The sequence below is a fragment of the Peromyscus eremicus genome, chromosome 1 (assembly GCF_949786415.1).
Source record: "Peromyscus eremicus chromosome 1, PerEre_H2_v1, whole genome shotgun sequence".
In the NCBI taxonomy this organism is placed as follows: domain Eukaryota; kingdom Metazoa; phylum Chordata; class Mammalia; order Rodentia; family Cricetidae; genus Peromyscus; species Peromyscus eremicus.
Window position 1 is genome coordinate 81,345,378 of NC_081416.1, and position 16,984 is coordinate 81,362,361.

At 41.6% G+C, this 16,984-nt stretch overlaps 2 protein-coding genes and 1 non-coding gene across 3 annotated transcripts in view; 1 reads left to right on the top strand and 2 right to left on the bottom strand.

Moving 5' to 3' along the window:
- The window catches only part of Mettl9 (methyltransferase 9, His-X-His N1(pi)-histidine), a 47,829-nt gene extending 46,330 nt beyond the window's left edge, over positions 1 to 1,499 (bottom strand). The window contains exon 1 of the mRNA XM_059267530.1: positions 1,297 to 1,499. Coding sequence (XP_059123513.1) covers positions 1,297 to 1,341 — 45 coding nt within the window. The 5' untranslated portion in view covers positions 1,342 to 1,499. The remainder of the gene's footprint in view (positions 1 to 1,296) is intronic.
- Positions 1,500 to 7,817: 6,318 nt separating this feature from the next.
- On the top strand, positions 7,818 to 7,924 carry LOC131902884 (U6 spliceosomal RNA). Its single transcript, XR_009377160.1, has one exon. It is a non-coding gene; the product is annotated as a U6 spliceosomal RNA (small nuclear RNA).
- A 5,744-nt stretch (positions 7,925 to 13,668) lies between these two features.
- Positions 13,669 to 16,984, bottom strand: part of LOC131914840 (transmembrane protein 180-like) — a 38,110-nt gene continuing 34,794 nt past the window's right edge. The window contains exon 7 of the mRNA XM_059267570.1: positions 13,669 to 13,958. Coding sequence (XP_059123553.1) covers positions 13,826 to 13,958 — 133 coding nt within the window. The 3' untranslated portion in view covers positions 13,669 to 13,825. The remainder of the gene's footprint in view (positions 13,959 to 16,984) is intronic.

Below are 16,984 nucleotides of genomic sequence, written 5' to 3' on the forward strand. Positions count from 1 at the left end.
AAGTTAGCCCCTGACTGTCAGGTTTCCTTGAGCTGACAGAAGTTGAACCCTTAAAAGTGAGCTCAGGTCTGGGAGAGTTAGCCGGGTGTTTCTTCCACCATTTATGGCAGGAAGAAACCTAACAATGTTTCCAAACTGAAGGGTCATGAGTTCCTGTGTCTCAGCTTCCTGCTGCTACTCGGCTACAACTGGAGAGTGACATTATTTCCTAGGCCTGCTACTAACACCTTCCTAGGTTTGTTGGAACATGCTTTTCATTCGACAGCACCGGAGATTCTGTACATTAATTTTAGTTTAAAACCAATTCGTGCCGGGCGGTGGTGGCGCACGCCTTTAATCCCAGCACTCGGGAGGCAGAGCCAGGCGGATCTCTGTGAGTTCGAGGCCAGCCTGGACTACCAAGTGAGTCCCAGGAAAGGCACAAAGCTACACAGAGAAACCCTGTCTCGAAAAACCAAACAAAAACAAAAAAAAAACAAAAAAAAACCCAATTCGTGTTTTCATTAATTTCATATTACACTAAAGAGATTTTCATTTATGGAATAGTGACCCACAGCTGGGAAATAAATCATTTCTTACCCACAAACACGTTAGGTGCTAAAGAATCTCTACTTGCCACCTTTCCTTAATAAGAGTATTTTGTTACCTAGTGTGCATAGAATATAACAATAATCCAAGGCTAAATATGAGAGTATACGTTGTAGTCTCTCATTCTAGTATATTCCCTGACATCTCCCTGCTGAGTGTAAAACCGAAAGACTACGCTTTACTAAATTAAGCTCAATCTTCTAGTAGTCCTGGTTCAACATACTTAAAAGGAACTATAGTAGTGAATGCAAATGACTGTATTACATCACCTCTTTGAATTCCAATAAAGCTCTTCTATACCAAAACAAGAGTCTTCGTCTTTTTTTAAGTAAAGGGGAGATACAAGCAACAGGCGTGCATAAACTGGCAGGCATACTTCATTTCTGAAGACAAAGGATACAGAAAACCATGTTCTAACAGATTAAGCTTGCCTAATCACAGCTCTAAGATCTCAAAATGTATCGTAAAAACAAGAAGCAAGGATGTATCTGATAGGATCTGCAGAATTTGGGGTCAAGTGGCAGCTAAGAGAAGCCTAGCAAATTTTGCTTTATGCCTGAGCAGCTCACCTGGGAAAAAATAAACTACCCTCACATTCAAACTATTCTATAATCGCCAATTGCTCATGTAGGTGTTATTTACATTTAGGAAGCACAGGGAGAAGCAAAGCACAGTATAGTTAAATGGAAAGCAAATTTGATAGCAAACCTTTTCATAGAAGGTGGTATCCCAGCTCCTGGTTGTTTTATCCATACAAGAAGCCTTGCCGTCTGTCCTCTCAGTCTCTTGAATTACACATCAGGAGGAAGAAAAGCTGCAAGGGTAAATACACTAAGCAGAAGTTCAGATCGCCTTCCGGTACAGCCCCCCTACTAGGATGTCACTACTGGACATTAACACCTCTGTTATCTGTGATGGGGACAGGAAGAGGCACATTAATACTTCGAAATGTAATGAGTGATATTCAAGAGTCACATACCTGCTATCTTGTGCTTGCTCACCTTGGGTGTCTAGCCTGGGTTTCTGTCCTATCACCAGAAGTTGTAGCTGGGGCTTGTTTCTTAAGTAATAGTTCCCTTCCTCCAACTCTTCTTCCCTTACCCCCCCTCCCTTTCCCCTCCTCTCTCTAGCCCTCCTCTCCTTTTTATCAATTCTTGCTATATTGGCTAAGCTGGCCTTGAACTCACAATCATCCTACCTATGCCTCACAAACACAGGGATCACAAGCATCACCACACCTAGCCTCATATTTGCTTTTCAATTTCAAAGGATAATGTGAAGAAAAACCACAGAAAGACAGAGAAAGAGACTTGGATCTACAGAAGACAGAAAACCACTGTAGCCCCCGTGTGGAGCTAATGGTCTAAAAAGACTCTTGTAATTGAATGTTTTCTCAGATTTTTGTGTGTGCGTGTGGAAGCCAGAGGTTGATGTCTGGTGTCTTCCCCTATCATTCTCCATCTTATTTTTTTTGAGGCAGGGTGTATCACTGAACCCAGCACACATGAGTTAGATAGACCAGGCTGACAAGCAAGCTCCAGTGATCTGCCTTATTGCCACTGCCTGCCCCCCAACACACACACAGTAGGGTTACATACATTTATTACCATACCATCAATGCTGGGAAACTGAATTCAGGTTCTCATCGTGTGCAGAAGTCACTTTACGCACAGAGCCATCTCTGCAGCCCATAGACGAATGTTTTTAAGCTTCTTAATAATATTTGGCACACCTTCAGGGAAAGGTATGTTTGGCCCAAATTTTGTTGTTATTGTTTTGAGACAGGGTTTCTCTGTATAGCCCTGGCTGTCCTGGAACCCACTCTGTAGACCAAGCTGGCCTCAAACTCTGAAATCTGCCCACCTCTGATCCTGAGTGCTGGAATTAAAGGCATGTGCTACCACCGCCTGGCTATGGTTCAGATATTAAATATCTCCCTGAGGTCCATGTGCTAAAGCATCCGTCACCAGCCTGTGGTGCTACTGGGAGGTGGTAGAATTTTTTGGAAATAGGGCCTAGAAGGAAGTTAGGTCAGTAGTATGTGCTTGTGTGTGTGTGTGTGTGTGTGTGTGTGTGTGTGTGTGTGTGTGCATTTCTCTCCTCTTCTTCTCTTTCTTGCTCCCTCCCTCTTTCCCCCCTTTCTCTCCCCTCTCCAACCTCTCTCCCTGGCTGTCATTGGTAAGCAATTTTACTCTCCACACTCCCCATCTTGGTGCACTTACCACAAAACAACAAACTAAGTCCAGAGATTAAAACAAACTTTTTTCTCTATTAACTTCCTCAATTCTCCTGTCATAAGAATGGGATAATGACTAATATGGTATCCAACCTTTTTATTAGTAGTAGGAAGTGTTACAGGTTATTTTATTATTATTTTTTTTTAGAAACTTCAGTCATTTGCAGTTAGAACCATTCTGATCTCAGATAAATTCAAAATTAAGGTCAGACTGAAAACAAGTTGTTATTTTTTTGTTTTTGTTTTTGTTTTAAATAGCATCCTGGGCTCAGTGGTTAAGAGCATTTGCTGCTCTTCAAGAGGACATGGGTTTGATTCCCAGCACCTACATGGTGGCTCACAACCATCTGCAACTCCCATTTCCAGGGGATCTGGTACCATCTTCTGACCTCAGCCAGCACCAGGCAGACATATGGTACACACACATGCATACAGGCAAAACACCCATACACATACACATAAAATTTAATTTAAAACAAAATAGCAGCCTAAAGACATGAAATCATGCAGTACACTTCACTGGAGACCTCCCAGGACTGCTCACCTGGGAGATGCATCACCTTAGCAACTGCACCTGAGACACCACATGGTGTGGACGTCTAGCTGTGTCTTCTTGCTTGTGTAATCTTACCTTTACCACTTGACCTTGATCACTTGACCTCTCCATGTCTATCTCCTCCAAATACGAAAGGCTTATTATAGCACTTCAACACATAGTAAGAACTCTCTCTGCTATTCTTTTTTTTTTTTAATATTTTTATTTATGTGTCTGTGTTTGTCACCTCTGTATGGGTGCCCTCAGAGGCCAGAAGAGGACACCAAATCCCTGAGAGCTGGAGTTATAGGCAGATGTGAGCTGCCAAACATGGGTGCTGGGAATTGAACCCAGGTCCTCTGGAAGAGCAGCAAGAACTCTTAACCATTGGGCCATCTCTCCAGCCTCTCTGCCATTCTCTTTAGCTTGGATGAATCATCCTTTTCTCAGCAGCCCTTTCTTCACATACAGCTGACCAATTTTATAATTCACCTATGATAATCAGATGATCTGAAATCACTATCAACTATAAAACAACACTCTCATAATTGTGCTTATCCTAACATGATTTATGTCTCACCATAAAGTATTTTCTTAAGACCCAGAATGATAGTTTAACTACCATGTCTGGAAAGTTCTCACAGTAGTGCTAGTGTTTTGAACGCTCGTTCTCTGGTTGATGATGCTGTTTGTGGTAGGTGTTGGTGGGGGACTGATGAGTAGGAAACCTCCGAGGGTGGGGCCTGGCTGGCAGAAGTAGATGTAGAACCAGTCCTCTGAAGCTTACAGCCCAGCCCTGATTTAGGTTGAGCTCTCTGTGTCCTGGTCAGCCACAATGTGAACAACCAGTCACGGCCTCATGCTTACACCACAAAGCCTTTCCTGTCATGATGGACTGAAACCATGACTCAGAACAAACCTTCCCTTCCTTACACTGCTTCTGTCACATATTTTTTCATAACAATGAGCAAAATATTGCAATACCTAACCTTATGAGATTTTATCCTGAGGCAATGGAGATGTGAGCAGAGGATAAGGAATACAAAATTCAAAACCACGAAACATTCGAATAAAATCACAAATTCAGGCAGCAAAATCAAGTTATCCACTTCTCAGAGATGCTTGTCTCTTCAGAAAGAAAGTCTCCTGCCTCTCTGGTTTATGTAGCTTTTCCCACCTGGTTCATCCTTTTGCCTCTGTAGCAGGCATGTTGCTTCACCTATTTCAAGAACATTCTGAATTGGCATAGCCCCTCCCCTAAATGACAATCTCATACCACCTCAGTTTATGTCAGCAATGTTAGCAGAAGTACAAAGAAAGGAAGCTTCCACATACTCAGTAATATTTGCTGAGCACATCAGCATGCCAGGCCCTGGACTAGAAAGGTAGAACTCAAAACAAGCATAGCCATGCACATCCCTCAAGCTGTCAGTCTAGTGTGGAGGTGGACCCAACTGGCAACCACGAAATGAGTGGGTAATTACAAAGTGCTGAGTACTAAAATTGAATTGTATATTGTTAGAAAGCCTTAGAAAAACACAGTCTAACTGGGAGTGGGAAGCAGGGCTCTTCAGGGCAAGCTTCTCTGCAGAAGAGTGGCTTTTGTGGGTCTCCTTTTGGCATCCTCTAAGTTGCCCAAGCTCCTGCTGGGCTATAGGTGCACCCTGAGTGACGACAGAAACAGAAATAGGGTGTTTCTCAGAACCTTTTAGAATGTGACCAATCATGGTCATACGATTTTGAATGAAACTATAAAGGTTAGCACCATGCCCTAACAGCTATCAAATGATGGTTATTATTGGAGCATCTGAAGTCAACCCCCCTATCCTCGGACAGGCCCTTGAGCAGTCCCAGGAATGTACAGCCACCCACAAGAGGAGTCCACTAAGTTAGCTATCAACTTGATACTCAGGTAAATTGCAGGCTGTGCCAAATGGATCCATAAAATTCTATGTTTAATGTGCTGCTTAAGTTATCCTTTTAAAGATGGTTTCTCCATGATATGAAGGGCTTCAATGTGATGGGTCATAAATAAGTTCATTTTGATGGTGATACAACTTATGTCAAATGAGAATCAGAGAAACTTCAGGAAATTTACTATTTCAATTTACCTTCCATGTCACTCAGTTTTCCACATCTATTCTTACACCGTATTGTGTAAGACTACTTCTAGAACTTTTTCCTTTGGCAAGGTTGGAGGTTAAATCCAGAGCCCTGTACATACTAGGCAAGTACTCTACCACTGAGCTTTATCCCCAGCCCTTGGTTTTTTAATAGTGTCTCACTGTGAAGCTCAAGATGATCTTCCTGCCTCTACCTCCCAAGTACTGAGATTACAGGCTTGTACCACAATGCCTAGCTCCAATGCCTTCTGAGATTCAAAATAGATTGAACATAAAATGGTCTAAGCTTGAAGGGATACATGTGGCATATATGTATATATACATAATATATATACATACATATATTACATATATATAAAGTAAATATGGACCTTTCAAGTGGGTTTATGAGTCAGAAGTCTGATGAAAGGAGAAAGTTCTTGTTTTCATTGTTTCTGGGGCATTTTCAAAGGTCCAGAGCTCTTTCATCTTGTTTTAAATGCACTTTCAAAGCAACTCTTATATGGCTTCTTAATTGCTCTCTCCTGTACATATGTGGGTTTGGTCTTCTGAGTGATTGCTCACTCTCCACTCAATTCACAATATAACTTTATGACACCTCATTTTGATACATTTACTTTGAAACTGTAAGACCTTATTTTGTGAGTATTCAAACTTGTATCTCATAAGCAACAGAAAAAAATGTTGTCCTGGACCATGAGAATGCTTTTAAAACATTTTTAAAATCTAAATATTTTCTAGTAGAACAAATATGTATGTACAAAACAAGAGTTATCTAGAAGAGTCTGTATACTTGGCCACTGAATAACCACATGTCTGCTGGCATGGTAAAGGCCACTGCTTTATTTTAGCACAACTACAGAGTGGTCAGAAATAAGGAAGAACATTTTGATGAAAGAGGATGCTTGGGTAATCCACCAACCCGGAAATCATACAGAACCATCTCCCTTCTCTAGAGAAAACTATGATTCATTTTTTAATGCCCATATATAGTCTGGGCTTCTTTTATAATAAGCCTAGGATCTTCCTCATGCTTACTGTGAGTACAACTCATTGTTGGAGGTGAGGGAGAATGAGGCCTGGGTTGAGGCTTAGTTGGGGCTTGGGCTGTGGCTCAGCTGATACCATGCTCACCTAGAAGGCATGAAAAGTGTGAGGTGCAATCCTCGATACCACATAAACTGATCGAGACTAGGGATGTAGCTCAAGGTTTGCCCAGAATACATGAAGTCCTGGTTTAGAGCTTCAGTACACAGGACATGGCAGTGCATACCTGTAATCCCAGCACTCAAAGGGGAAGGCAAGAGGACAAGAAGTTCAAGGTCACACTGAGAAGATAGTGAAGTGTTTTCCTTGCAACCATGAGCCCCTAAGTCTCATACCCAGAACCCACTTTTTTTTTTTTTTTTTTTTTTTTTTTTTTTTTTTTTTTTTTGGTTTTTCGAGACAGGGTTTCCCTGTGTAGCTTTGCGCCTTTCCTGGAACTCGCTTTGGAGACCAGGCTGGCCTCGAACTCACAGAGATCCGCCTGGCTCTGCCTCCCGAGTGCTGGGATTAAAGGCGTGCGCCACCACCGCCCGGCTCCACTCTTTTTTTTTTTTTTTTTTTTTTTAAGCAGCATAGCTTTCTTAAAGATGACACCACATCTTTAAGAAAAAAACAAAAAGGCAGACAATGCCTGGGTTGGAATAACAACACCCAAGGTTGTCCCCCGACCTCCACAAATGTACACACAACCTACAACCACACCTCCAAAATCCAGGGTCATCCTTGGCTACATAGCAAGTTTGAGATGGGCTCCATGAGACCCTGGCTCAAAACACACACACACACACACACACACACACACACACATACACACACACACACACAGAGAGAGAGAGAGAGAGAGAGAGAGAGAGAGAGAGAGAGAGAGAGAGAGAGAAAGAAAATATCAGAGAATCATAAAACCAAACCCGCCATGAAGCAGGAATGGTGGTGCATGTCTGAAACTCCACTTTCAAGGCTGAGGCAGAAGCTTGTGAGTCAAAGTCCATATGGGCTACATAGTGAGTTCTAGGCCAAGGTAAGCTAAATAACAAGACATTGTCTCTTTTAAAAAATTAGTCGCCAGGCGGTGGTGGCGCACGCCTTTAATCCCAGCACTCGGGAGGCAGAGTCAGGCGGATCTCTGTGATTTCGAGGCCAGCCTGGGCTACCAAGTGAGTTCCAGGAAAGGCGCAAAGCTACACAGAGAAACCCTGTCTCGAAAAACCAAAAAAAAAAAAATTAATCACAGGCTGGGAGGTGGTGGCACATGTCTTAAATCCCAGCTCTCAGGAGGCAGAGGCAGGCAGATCTCTCACTTTGGCAGCACATACACTCAAACTGGAACCAAAGAGAGGATTAGCAAACTCTCTGCACAAGGGTGACATGAAAATCTAAGGAGTGTTCCATAGTTTTAACTTTAAAGACAAAGTACATGGCCATTTTCAAAAAGGAGAACAAGTAGGAGGAGAAAATTTTATTATATTATCATTATTTATTATTATTATTATTATTATTATTATTATTATTATTTTATTATTATTTCAGGCTGGATAGATGGCTCAGCAGATAAGTGTTTGCCACTAAGCCGGGCCTTCTGAGTTTAGACCCCAGGACCCACATGGTAGAAGGAAGGAACCAACTTCTGCAAGTTGTCTTCTGACCTCCACATGTGTATCCTAGTACATGTACACACAGACTTAAGACACAGACACTTGCACAAACAAAATAAAGGCTTTTTTTAAAGAGTGGAAATTTGCATATGTAACCCTTACCACCATCCATCACTACAATTTTTCACGCTTTCAAATTAAAACTCTCCAGCTGTTGACCACTCATTTGACATCTTTCCTCCCCTCACACCTTGACAACTGCCATTTTACTTTCTGTCTCTAGGAATTTGATTCCAAGTGTTTCACATAAGTGATATCAAAGCGTTCTTCTACGGCTGGCATTTCACTCTGTATAATGTATTTAAAATTTATCTATATCGTAGCATGTGTCAGAATGTCATGCCTAAGGCTGAGTAAAATTCATACACAAATATGTATACATACATTTGAATAAACATTTTGTTTATCCATTCATCTGTCAACTTCCATACTCCATGTGAATTTATCTTGCCCTATCCCATCTTTTTTTTTTTTTTCTCAAGACAGAATTTCTCTGTGTAGCTTTGGCGCCTTTCCTGGAACTCACTCTGTAGCCCAGGCTGACCTCAAACTCACAGAGATCCGCCTGCCTCTGCCTCCCAAGTGCTGGGATTAAAGGCGTGCGCCACCACCACTCGGCTGCCCTATCCCAGTTTTATCATAAAAAACAAATGAACATTTGCACCAGGACACAGGAGACATAAAGTCTAGTCACTTCCATTATGCTTTTCACATGCTCATGGAAAATCTATAACTTCAACAATTTTATTTGTATAAATCGTTAATGAGGGGCTCAGTTGGTAAACTGTTTGCCTTGCAAGCATAAGGATCTGAGTTTGATCCTTAGGAAACACATAAAAGTCAGGCATAGGGATGCCTGGGATCCAGCACCAGGGAAGCAGAAGGTCCCTGAGGTTTACCCACCAGCTAGGCTATTTGAAATGACAATCTCCAGGTTCAGTGAGGGATTCTTCGTCAAATAGATCAATAGATCAATTGATCAGTAGATAGATAGGTAAAAAGGTAGATAGATAGATAGATAGATAGATAGATAGATAGATAGATAATAGATAGGTAGATAGATGATAGGTAGATAGATAGATGGATAGATAGATAGATAGATAGATAGATAGATAGATAGACAGAAGATAGGTAGGTAGATAGATAAATAGGTGATAGGTAGGTAGGTAGATAGATAGATAGATAGATAGATAGATAGAAGATAGGTAGGTAGATAGACAGATAAATAGATGATAGGTAGGTAGGTAGGTAGATAGATAGATAGATAGATAGATAGATAGATAGATAGATGATAGGTAGATAGATGAGAAGACAGATAAAAGGTGGCAAGCAATGAAGAAAACACTCAATACTGACCTCTGGCCTCCATGAGTATACAAACACATGCATGTGCACCCTCACACACATGTACACACACATCCACCCAAAATGGTAATTAATAAAACCACTCATGCACAAAGGTATAGGATCGCATGCTTGCTTTCATTAGTGAATCATGACTCCTTGACCATTTCCTCAAATTCTATTATACATGTGTCTGCCCTTACACAATCCACAAGAGAAGTGGAAAAGTGTTTTCCCACATACCTTGAAAATAAGTCTCACCATTTCAGAGTTCCATAACACTCATAGAATGGGAAATAATCAACTCCAAATAGCACATAACTATGACGAAGTTTCTAAGTGAGATGGTGTTATTATAAGAACTGTATTGAACAAATGATCACACAATTTGACACAAAATAAAATCCTTTACCTTTGTCATACATGTGTATCACATGCAGACAGGCAGGCACACATGCATGCATACTCCATCTGCTGTTTCATAGTATGAAGTTTGCCCAGTCCATTGTGAAGCATCCGGGAAGAACTCAAGACATAAACATGGAAAAAGACATATTTCTGACTCATGGAATTCTAGATCTAGGTCACAGCCTACTCATGCAGAAAGAGAGTCCCTTCCCACATTGCTGTGTGGGTACCACCTGTCACTTAAAACGGTGACAGCATGTACTTGGTGCCAGGCACCGTGCTGAGTGTCTTATGTGTGTCCTTTCTTTTAATCCTCATGACTCTGGTGAAAGTGTTTCTCTTACTCCCTCCTTTTTCCTGCATCAACCTGCAAGGCACCACAACTTTCCACTGCCAAAGGGGTGAGACAAAATCTTAACCTGCCAGTCTTAGACAATACCTTCATCGTCTCAACGTTCTGCTGCCTCCCAGTGCTATGGACAGGCCTCCACACTAGCATCACACTGGTGTTGGTTAAAATGCAGGTTTGCAGAAATCTCCCAGGTGTACTACTTCAGAAGTCTATAAACATGGAGCTTTCAGTATGGTTTACAAAGAGAAGACAGAGGGAGGGTCTTGGACAGAAGCAATGATGCATCTAACAAAACGTATCTGAGAGTCATGAGATATTTTATAGTCTACTGTGGTAATCCAGAAGCAATAGTAACATTTCCTGATGGCATCTGTGAGACTACAGCAAGGTCACCTTCTAAGAACACAATGAGAACAAGTGCTACCATCACCTTTATGTTTTTAAAGATGATTTGTTGTCTTTCGTGTATAATTCATGAATTTTGACAAATATATTCAATTGTGTGTCCACCACCAAAATTAAGATACAAAATACCCCCTACAGAAAAAAATTCCTGTGCCCCTTTGCAATCAACACCCAACTGTAGGCTATAGCAGCCACGTCTGTGTCTTCTGCACTGACATGCTTGCATTCTCCAGGATATCCTGCAAATGGAATCACACAATACATTGTATTTTTCATCTGGCTTCTTGGACTTAAAGTACTTGACATTCAGTAAATATCCTTTGTATTGCTGCAAAGTAATCCATGATGTAGATGTACCACAATTATGTATCAATTTACCAGTCAGAGGGCAGTTGGGTTGTTTCCATTATTTTTGATATATGAATGAAGCCGCCATAAGGATTTACATATGTGTTGTGTACGAACATGAATTTTCATTTTTCTTGGGCAAGTTAACAGTGAGATTTCTAGATCAAATGTGAAATGTGTATTTCCTTACAAGAAAACTTCCCATTTTTCAAAGCATCTATATCAGCTTAATTCATACTAAGAATGTGTGTGTTAGGGAAACCCAAATCCTTCTCAGCATTTGGTTTATTCACTCTATTTCAGTGATTCTGATCTTATACAGTGTTATCTTTTGCTATTATTATTTTGTTTCACGTTTTCCTAATGGCTAATAATATTAAGCACCTTTCCAGGTACTATGTGTCTTCTTTGATGAAATATCTACTCAAATTTTTATGTTTTTTAAATGAAATCGTCATTTTCAACTGCATTTGGAGCCTGTAATTGTTCCAAAAAAGTCCTTTATCACTAGGCATTTTGTAGACATTGCCTTGCAGTTTGTGGATTACATTTTCATTTTCTTAACACTGTCCAAAACAGCCTTGATTTTGTAATTGTTTTACAGATTATAAAAGCCTACAGTGCAGTTAGGGAAATGGTCAGACTTGGAAACCACTTACTTTCAAGCATGAGAGCGTGAGTTCAATCTCACACAAACTTTTAAAAATTTAGAGCAGAATCTGTAAGAAAGAGCAGATCACAGTAAAAGTTTCTGTACATGCAATTTACAATAAATGATACAGTCATCCAGGTGTGATGGTTCATGCCTATATCCCAATACCCAATAGGCTGTGACAGGAAGACTGCCATTAGATTTGAGGACAGACTGTACTACATAGCAAGTTCCAGGCCAGTCTGGGATACAAACTAAAACCCTGTCTCAAAAAAAAAAAAAGTTACATCTTACTGAATTAATTCATTTGTGTGCTGGAGAAATTAGGAGACCTCATATATGCTAAGTCTACCATTGACTTAGACCCCACTCCCCCACAACCCCTGATGGATTTTATTATTTGCTATAAATCATGTTGCAAATTTTATAATAAAGTTTCACTGATGGTTACTTTTCCTGATTCTGTGACCAAATATCTAACAGAAAGCAATTTACAGGTTGAAAAGTTTATATTGACTCATAATTTGAGAGGGCAGAATCACGGCAGAGGAGGGACTGTGAGGCAGCTGGTCACACGGTGTCACCTCAGGAAGCAGAGATGAACGATGGTGCTGTAACCTTCTTATCTCTCCCTTTGTACTCAGGCTGGGAATCCAGACCAGGATGGTGCTGTGCCCACACTCAACGTGGTTCTTCCTCCCCCAGCTATATCCCTCTGGAAACACCCTCACAGACCGCTAAGAAGCATGTCTCCTAGGTGACTCCTAATCCAATTAAACTGACAGTGAAGATAACCATCACACTTTTATATTAAATACGGATTTCTTTTCTCTCTTTCACTGTGTAGTCCTGGCTGGCTTAGAATTTGCTTTGTAGAGCAGGCTGGCCTCAAACTCACAAAGATCTGCCTGCTTCTGCCTCCAAGTGCTAGGATCAAAGGTATGCATCACCGCACCCGGCTCCTTTGTCCATTTTTAAATCAGTATGTTTGTTTTTGTACATTAGGGTTGAATTTGTTACATGTTTTAGATATCAGTCCCTTCTTGGGTGTACGGTTTGCAAATATTTTCTCCCAGTGTGTGTGATGTCTCTTCACTCTGATTATATAAACTTTTCAGTCTTATATAATCCCGTTTCTTTATCCTCTGTGTTTTTCTTCAGTGGTTTTACAGTATTGAATCTTGTATTTGAGTCTTTATTTCTACTTGACTTCTATATTTGGTGTGTGATGAGGGTCAAATTTCATTCTTCCATATGTAGCATTTTCTTGACATCAATTTATTGAAGATGCTGACCTTTTTCCACTGTATCTTTGCGCTCCTTGTTGAAAAATCAGTTCACTGTAACTGTGGCGGTTATTTCTAGGCTTTTGGTCCTGTTCTGATGGTTGATGTGTCTGCTTTTGTACCAGCACTATGGTGTTTTCACTGTAATAGTTTTGTAACACATTTCCAAATCAAGGAGTGTAGTGACCTTCATGGCTTTTCATCACAGAAAAATATGCAGACAATGGTAATACAGTGTTGATGGGGAAAGGTGTGGAGGAGGCCCGTTCTTGGTGGCACAGATCTGTAATCCCAACTACTTGGGAGGCTGAAATGGGAGGATTGCTAGTTCAGTGTCTGCCAGGGTTGCAATGTGAGTTCAAAGAGAGCCTGGACCACTTAATGAAACCCTGACACAAAATTAAAAAAAAAAAAAATTTTAAACGTAGCTCAGTGGTAGAACATTTGCCTAACACATAAAAGAGTCCAAGCCCCAGTAGAAAAAGGAGGGAAGAATGCTGTCTTTTCACAAAAATCTGTCAAGGAAGCAATATGAGGTTTGAAGAACTTTTAAGCTGTGGTGTGCACTGACCTGCCGGCTCTAGGAACACAAGGCAGTCCAGTGGTGATGAGTTGCAGGTCCCAGGCTGTAAGAATGCCAGGAAACAGCTCACACAGAGGCCGTCACTTAGAGAGTCAAAAAGCTCTCAAAACACGCAGTCAGGTTTTGTTTTATTTGCTTTGGTTTTTAAACAAACGAGAGGGTGTAAAGATTAGTTTTGCCTTTGAGCACAGCATAACCTGTAAGGACTGACAGGCACTTGGAGGAGTGTTGCCGGCACCACCGCCCAGCACGGCCGGCTGCTGTGCTTACACAGTCCCTGAGTAGTCTGCTCTGTTCCTGATGGAGAAGGAGCTCCAAGTCAGAATCTGCACCATGGCGATGCCCAGCGGGACCACACAAACCAAACTAAACATGGTGTCTTGAAGATCTAAAAGTATTCTAGGGGAGAAGACGCACAACAGTTAATTTTCCCCCAGCAGCTTCTTTTCTTATTAATTCAAAGCTATTTAACACATGGTATTCAGTTTTACCTACTAGCTCATTTATCAAGAATGGGACATTGTGTTGTGTGATTTTGATCACCTTTCAAGCACCTGAGTAATTTCTTCCTTCCAGATGCACATAGGAAAGGAAGGGGACATGTGAACTTGTGATTACAGTCCCTGCTGACAATTGTTGTGTGGGTGGACAGAGAACAGAGTCCAGGCATGAAGCAGGCTTTCAGTGGACCCTCAGGCTAGGCATGGTAGTGTATGCTTGCAATCCCAGCCCTCAGGAAGCTGAGGTAGGAAGACTGTGGGCTTGAAGCTAGCCTGGGCTACACAGGCAGTCCCGGGCCAACCTAGGACTGACTGCACAGCAAGCAAGACCTTGTCTGAAAAAAAAAAAAACAATGGAGAATTATACTGCTGGGCCTGATGGTCCAGTCGCTCACAGCTCCTGGAAAGCTGAGGCAAGAGGATTGAAAGTTCAAGGTCTGTCTGAGCTACAGAGATACATGCATCCTCGAAGGCCTTCAGTCTTGAAATATCTGCCAAGCTTTAAACAAAGTGGGTGGGTTTGGACATTCATTTCTAGTACATATGATGGCTATAAAAGTGTTATGGTGGAATTTCTCAGGGTGACAGACAAGAACCCTCTGTCAGAAGGTTTACCTATTCTTGGCAAGTGGAGCCTAGAAAAGGCTTCTCAGAAAAAGCATATAAACAGTTCTGAAAAAATGCAAACATGTCAGCTAGAAGGCTTCTGTCTGGAATCATATGCAAGCATTCCAGCCATATCTACCTCCCCTCTAAAAGCCTTGCCATGAAATGTTTTGGTACTCGGCTCTGGTTACATTTGTTAGGTGTGGCTATCCCTCTGAATCCTCACTCATTAAACCTGCCCTTCACCTTGACTCCTACATGGTCCAATAATTGACTGCTACCCACCCACTTCCAGTTTTCTTCTGCTTCTTCTAGGGTACTGAGACAACCACCAGTACCAAGGGCAGCAGCTGAGACTACTCACTGCATCCAGACAGTGGGCTTATTGCTACTCTGCCCAAATGCGCTGTGGAAAACTTCATTTCTAGAAGCATGTGGTATTTTGTTGTCCCAGAATTCCCTCATTTGAGAAAAATCCTCTGTGGAGTCAAGAAGTGAGGGCTAAATGCAGAAACTCAAGACTGTTCTCCCAGTTTCACAGACTTCAAGTAATGTAACTTAATTTTGTAATGATTACATTTCAAACCAACAAAAATGTAGAAATTAATGTAAAAAATACACTATGCCCAGGTATAATAAGTACCAAAAATAAAATACGATTGATGAATAAAAAAAAAAATCCTCTTGGGCAGGAGCTGTTAAAGGCTAGGCTTGCAATAAAAAATAAATATAAGGCCGGGCGGTGGTGGCGCACGCCTTTAATCCCAGCACTCGGGAGGCAGAGCCAGGCGGATCTCTGTGAGTTCGAGGCCAGCCTGGGCTTCCAAGTGAGTCCCAGGAAAGGCGCAAAGCTACACAGAGAAACCCTGTCTCGAAAAACCAAAAAAATAAATAAATAAATAAATAAATAAATAAATAAATAAATAAATAAATAAATAAATAAATAAATAAATAAATATAAGAAAAATCCTCTCCCCTCTTCCATAGGAGACCTGTCTCTGGCCTTAAGACTTGGTGGGAGAGGCTGGAGAGATGGTTTAGTGGTAAAGAGCACTGGCTATTCTTCCAGAGGACCTGATTTCAATTCCCAGCACCCACATGGCAGCTCACAACTGTCTGTAACTCCAGTTCCAAGAAATCTGACACCCTCACACAGACACACATGCAGGCAAAACATCAGTGCATATAAAATAAAAATAAATCAATGATTAAAAAAAAAAGACTTGGTGGGGCCTAACTGCCCTACTCCAACCCCAACACCCAGATTTTCTTTTTTATTTTTATTTTTTAATTTTTCAAGACAGGGTTTCTCTGTGTAGTTTTGGTGCCTGTCCTGGATCTTGCTCTGTAGACCAGGCTGGCCTCAAATTCACAAAGATCTGCCTGGCTCTGCCTCCCGAGTGCTGGGATCGAAGGCGTGCACCGCCGCCACCCGGCCCAACATCCAAATATTATCCAAATCTCATCAGAGGAAGTTATGCCTATGTGATCACTACTGCCTCAGTGATAGGCATGTGACTCACATGGTACCTCTCAGGATCTGCCTGGGGACTTCGGATGTGCTACTGGGTCAAAGGTGTGTATTTATTCACAGCCTGGAGCTGCTCAGTCAGTAAACCTGGGAGCTGTGTGGCTACCGAGTGGTAAAAACTTGAAGCCTAAACAGAGAGGTCAAAGGCTCCTGACATCATTTGAGATCCAGCTCTACTGGACTTTTCACACAACACCAGGAGGTCCCTGTTGAGGCTAGCCTGCACTACATTTCTGCCACTTGTAGCCACAGTGGCCTGAAACCATGCCTTTCCAGCTGGCACTTACGCCCACATTACTATAAATTAGCTGCTTTGATCATGCTGGGTGAAGGTGGTATGTAATTGGCCACAACCGATTAAGACAAAGAGGTTTGAAACAGCTGAGCACAGATTTCCAGAATGAGAGCACAAGGTCATGACTGTGCTTTTGAACTTGAGGCTGTGGGTGCTTATAAACGTGAGGCATCGCTTGCCAACCTTGACTGCTCATTGATTTGAGCCACATGACACAGTAGATGGGAGACAATGGGTGCAAAATGCCAAGAGGTAATGGAAACCTAAGTTCCACTTTGAAAGAGAGTCATGTCTCTAATAAAAGAGAGAAGGGAAGTGGCCTAATCAAGCCTTTAGAGAGGGGGGCACAGCTAAGAGCTGCTTGCTAGTCGCAGAATTATTACAATATGTGCTTTATGAAAAGGCTGGTTTCTGCTTGGCAGAGGCACCTCTGTGTTCTGATCTCAGTGTTTCATTAGCAACAGGAGCCCATTATCCTTCAGCATTCTCTAGT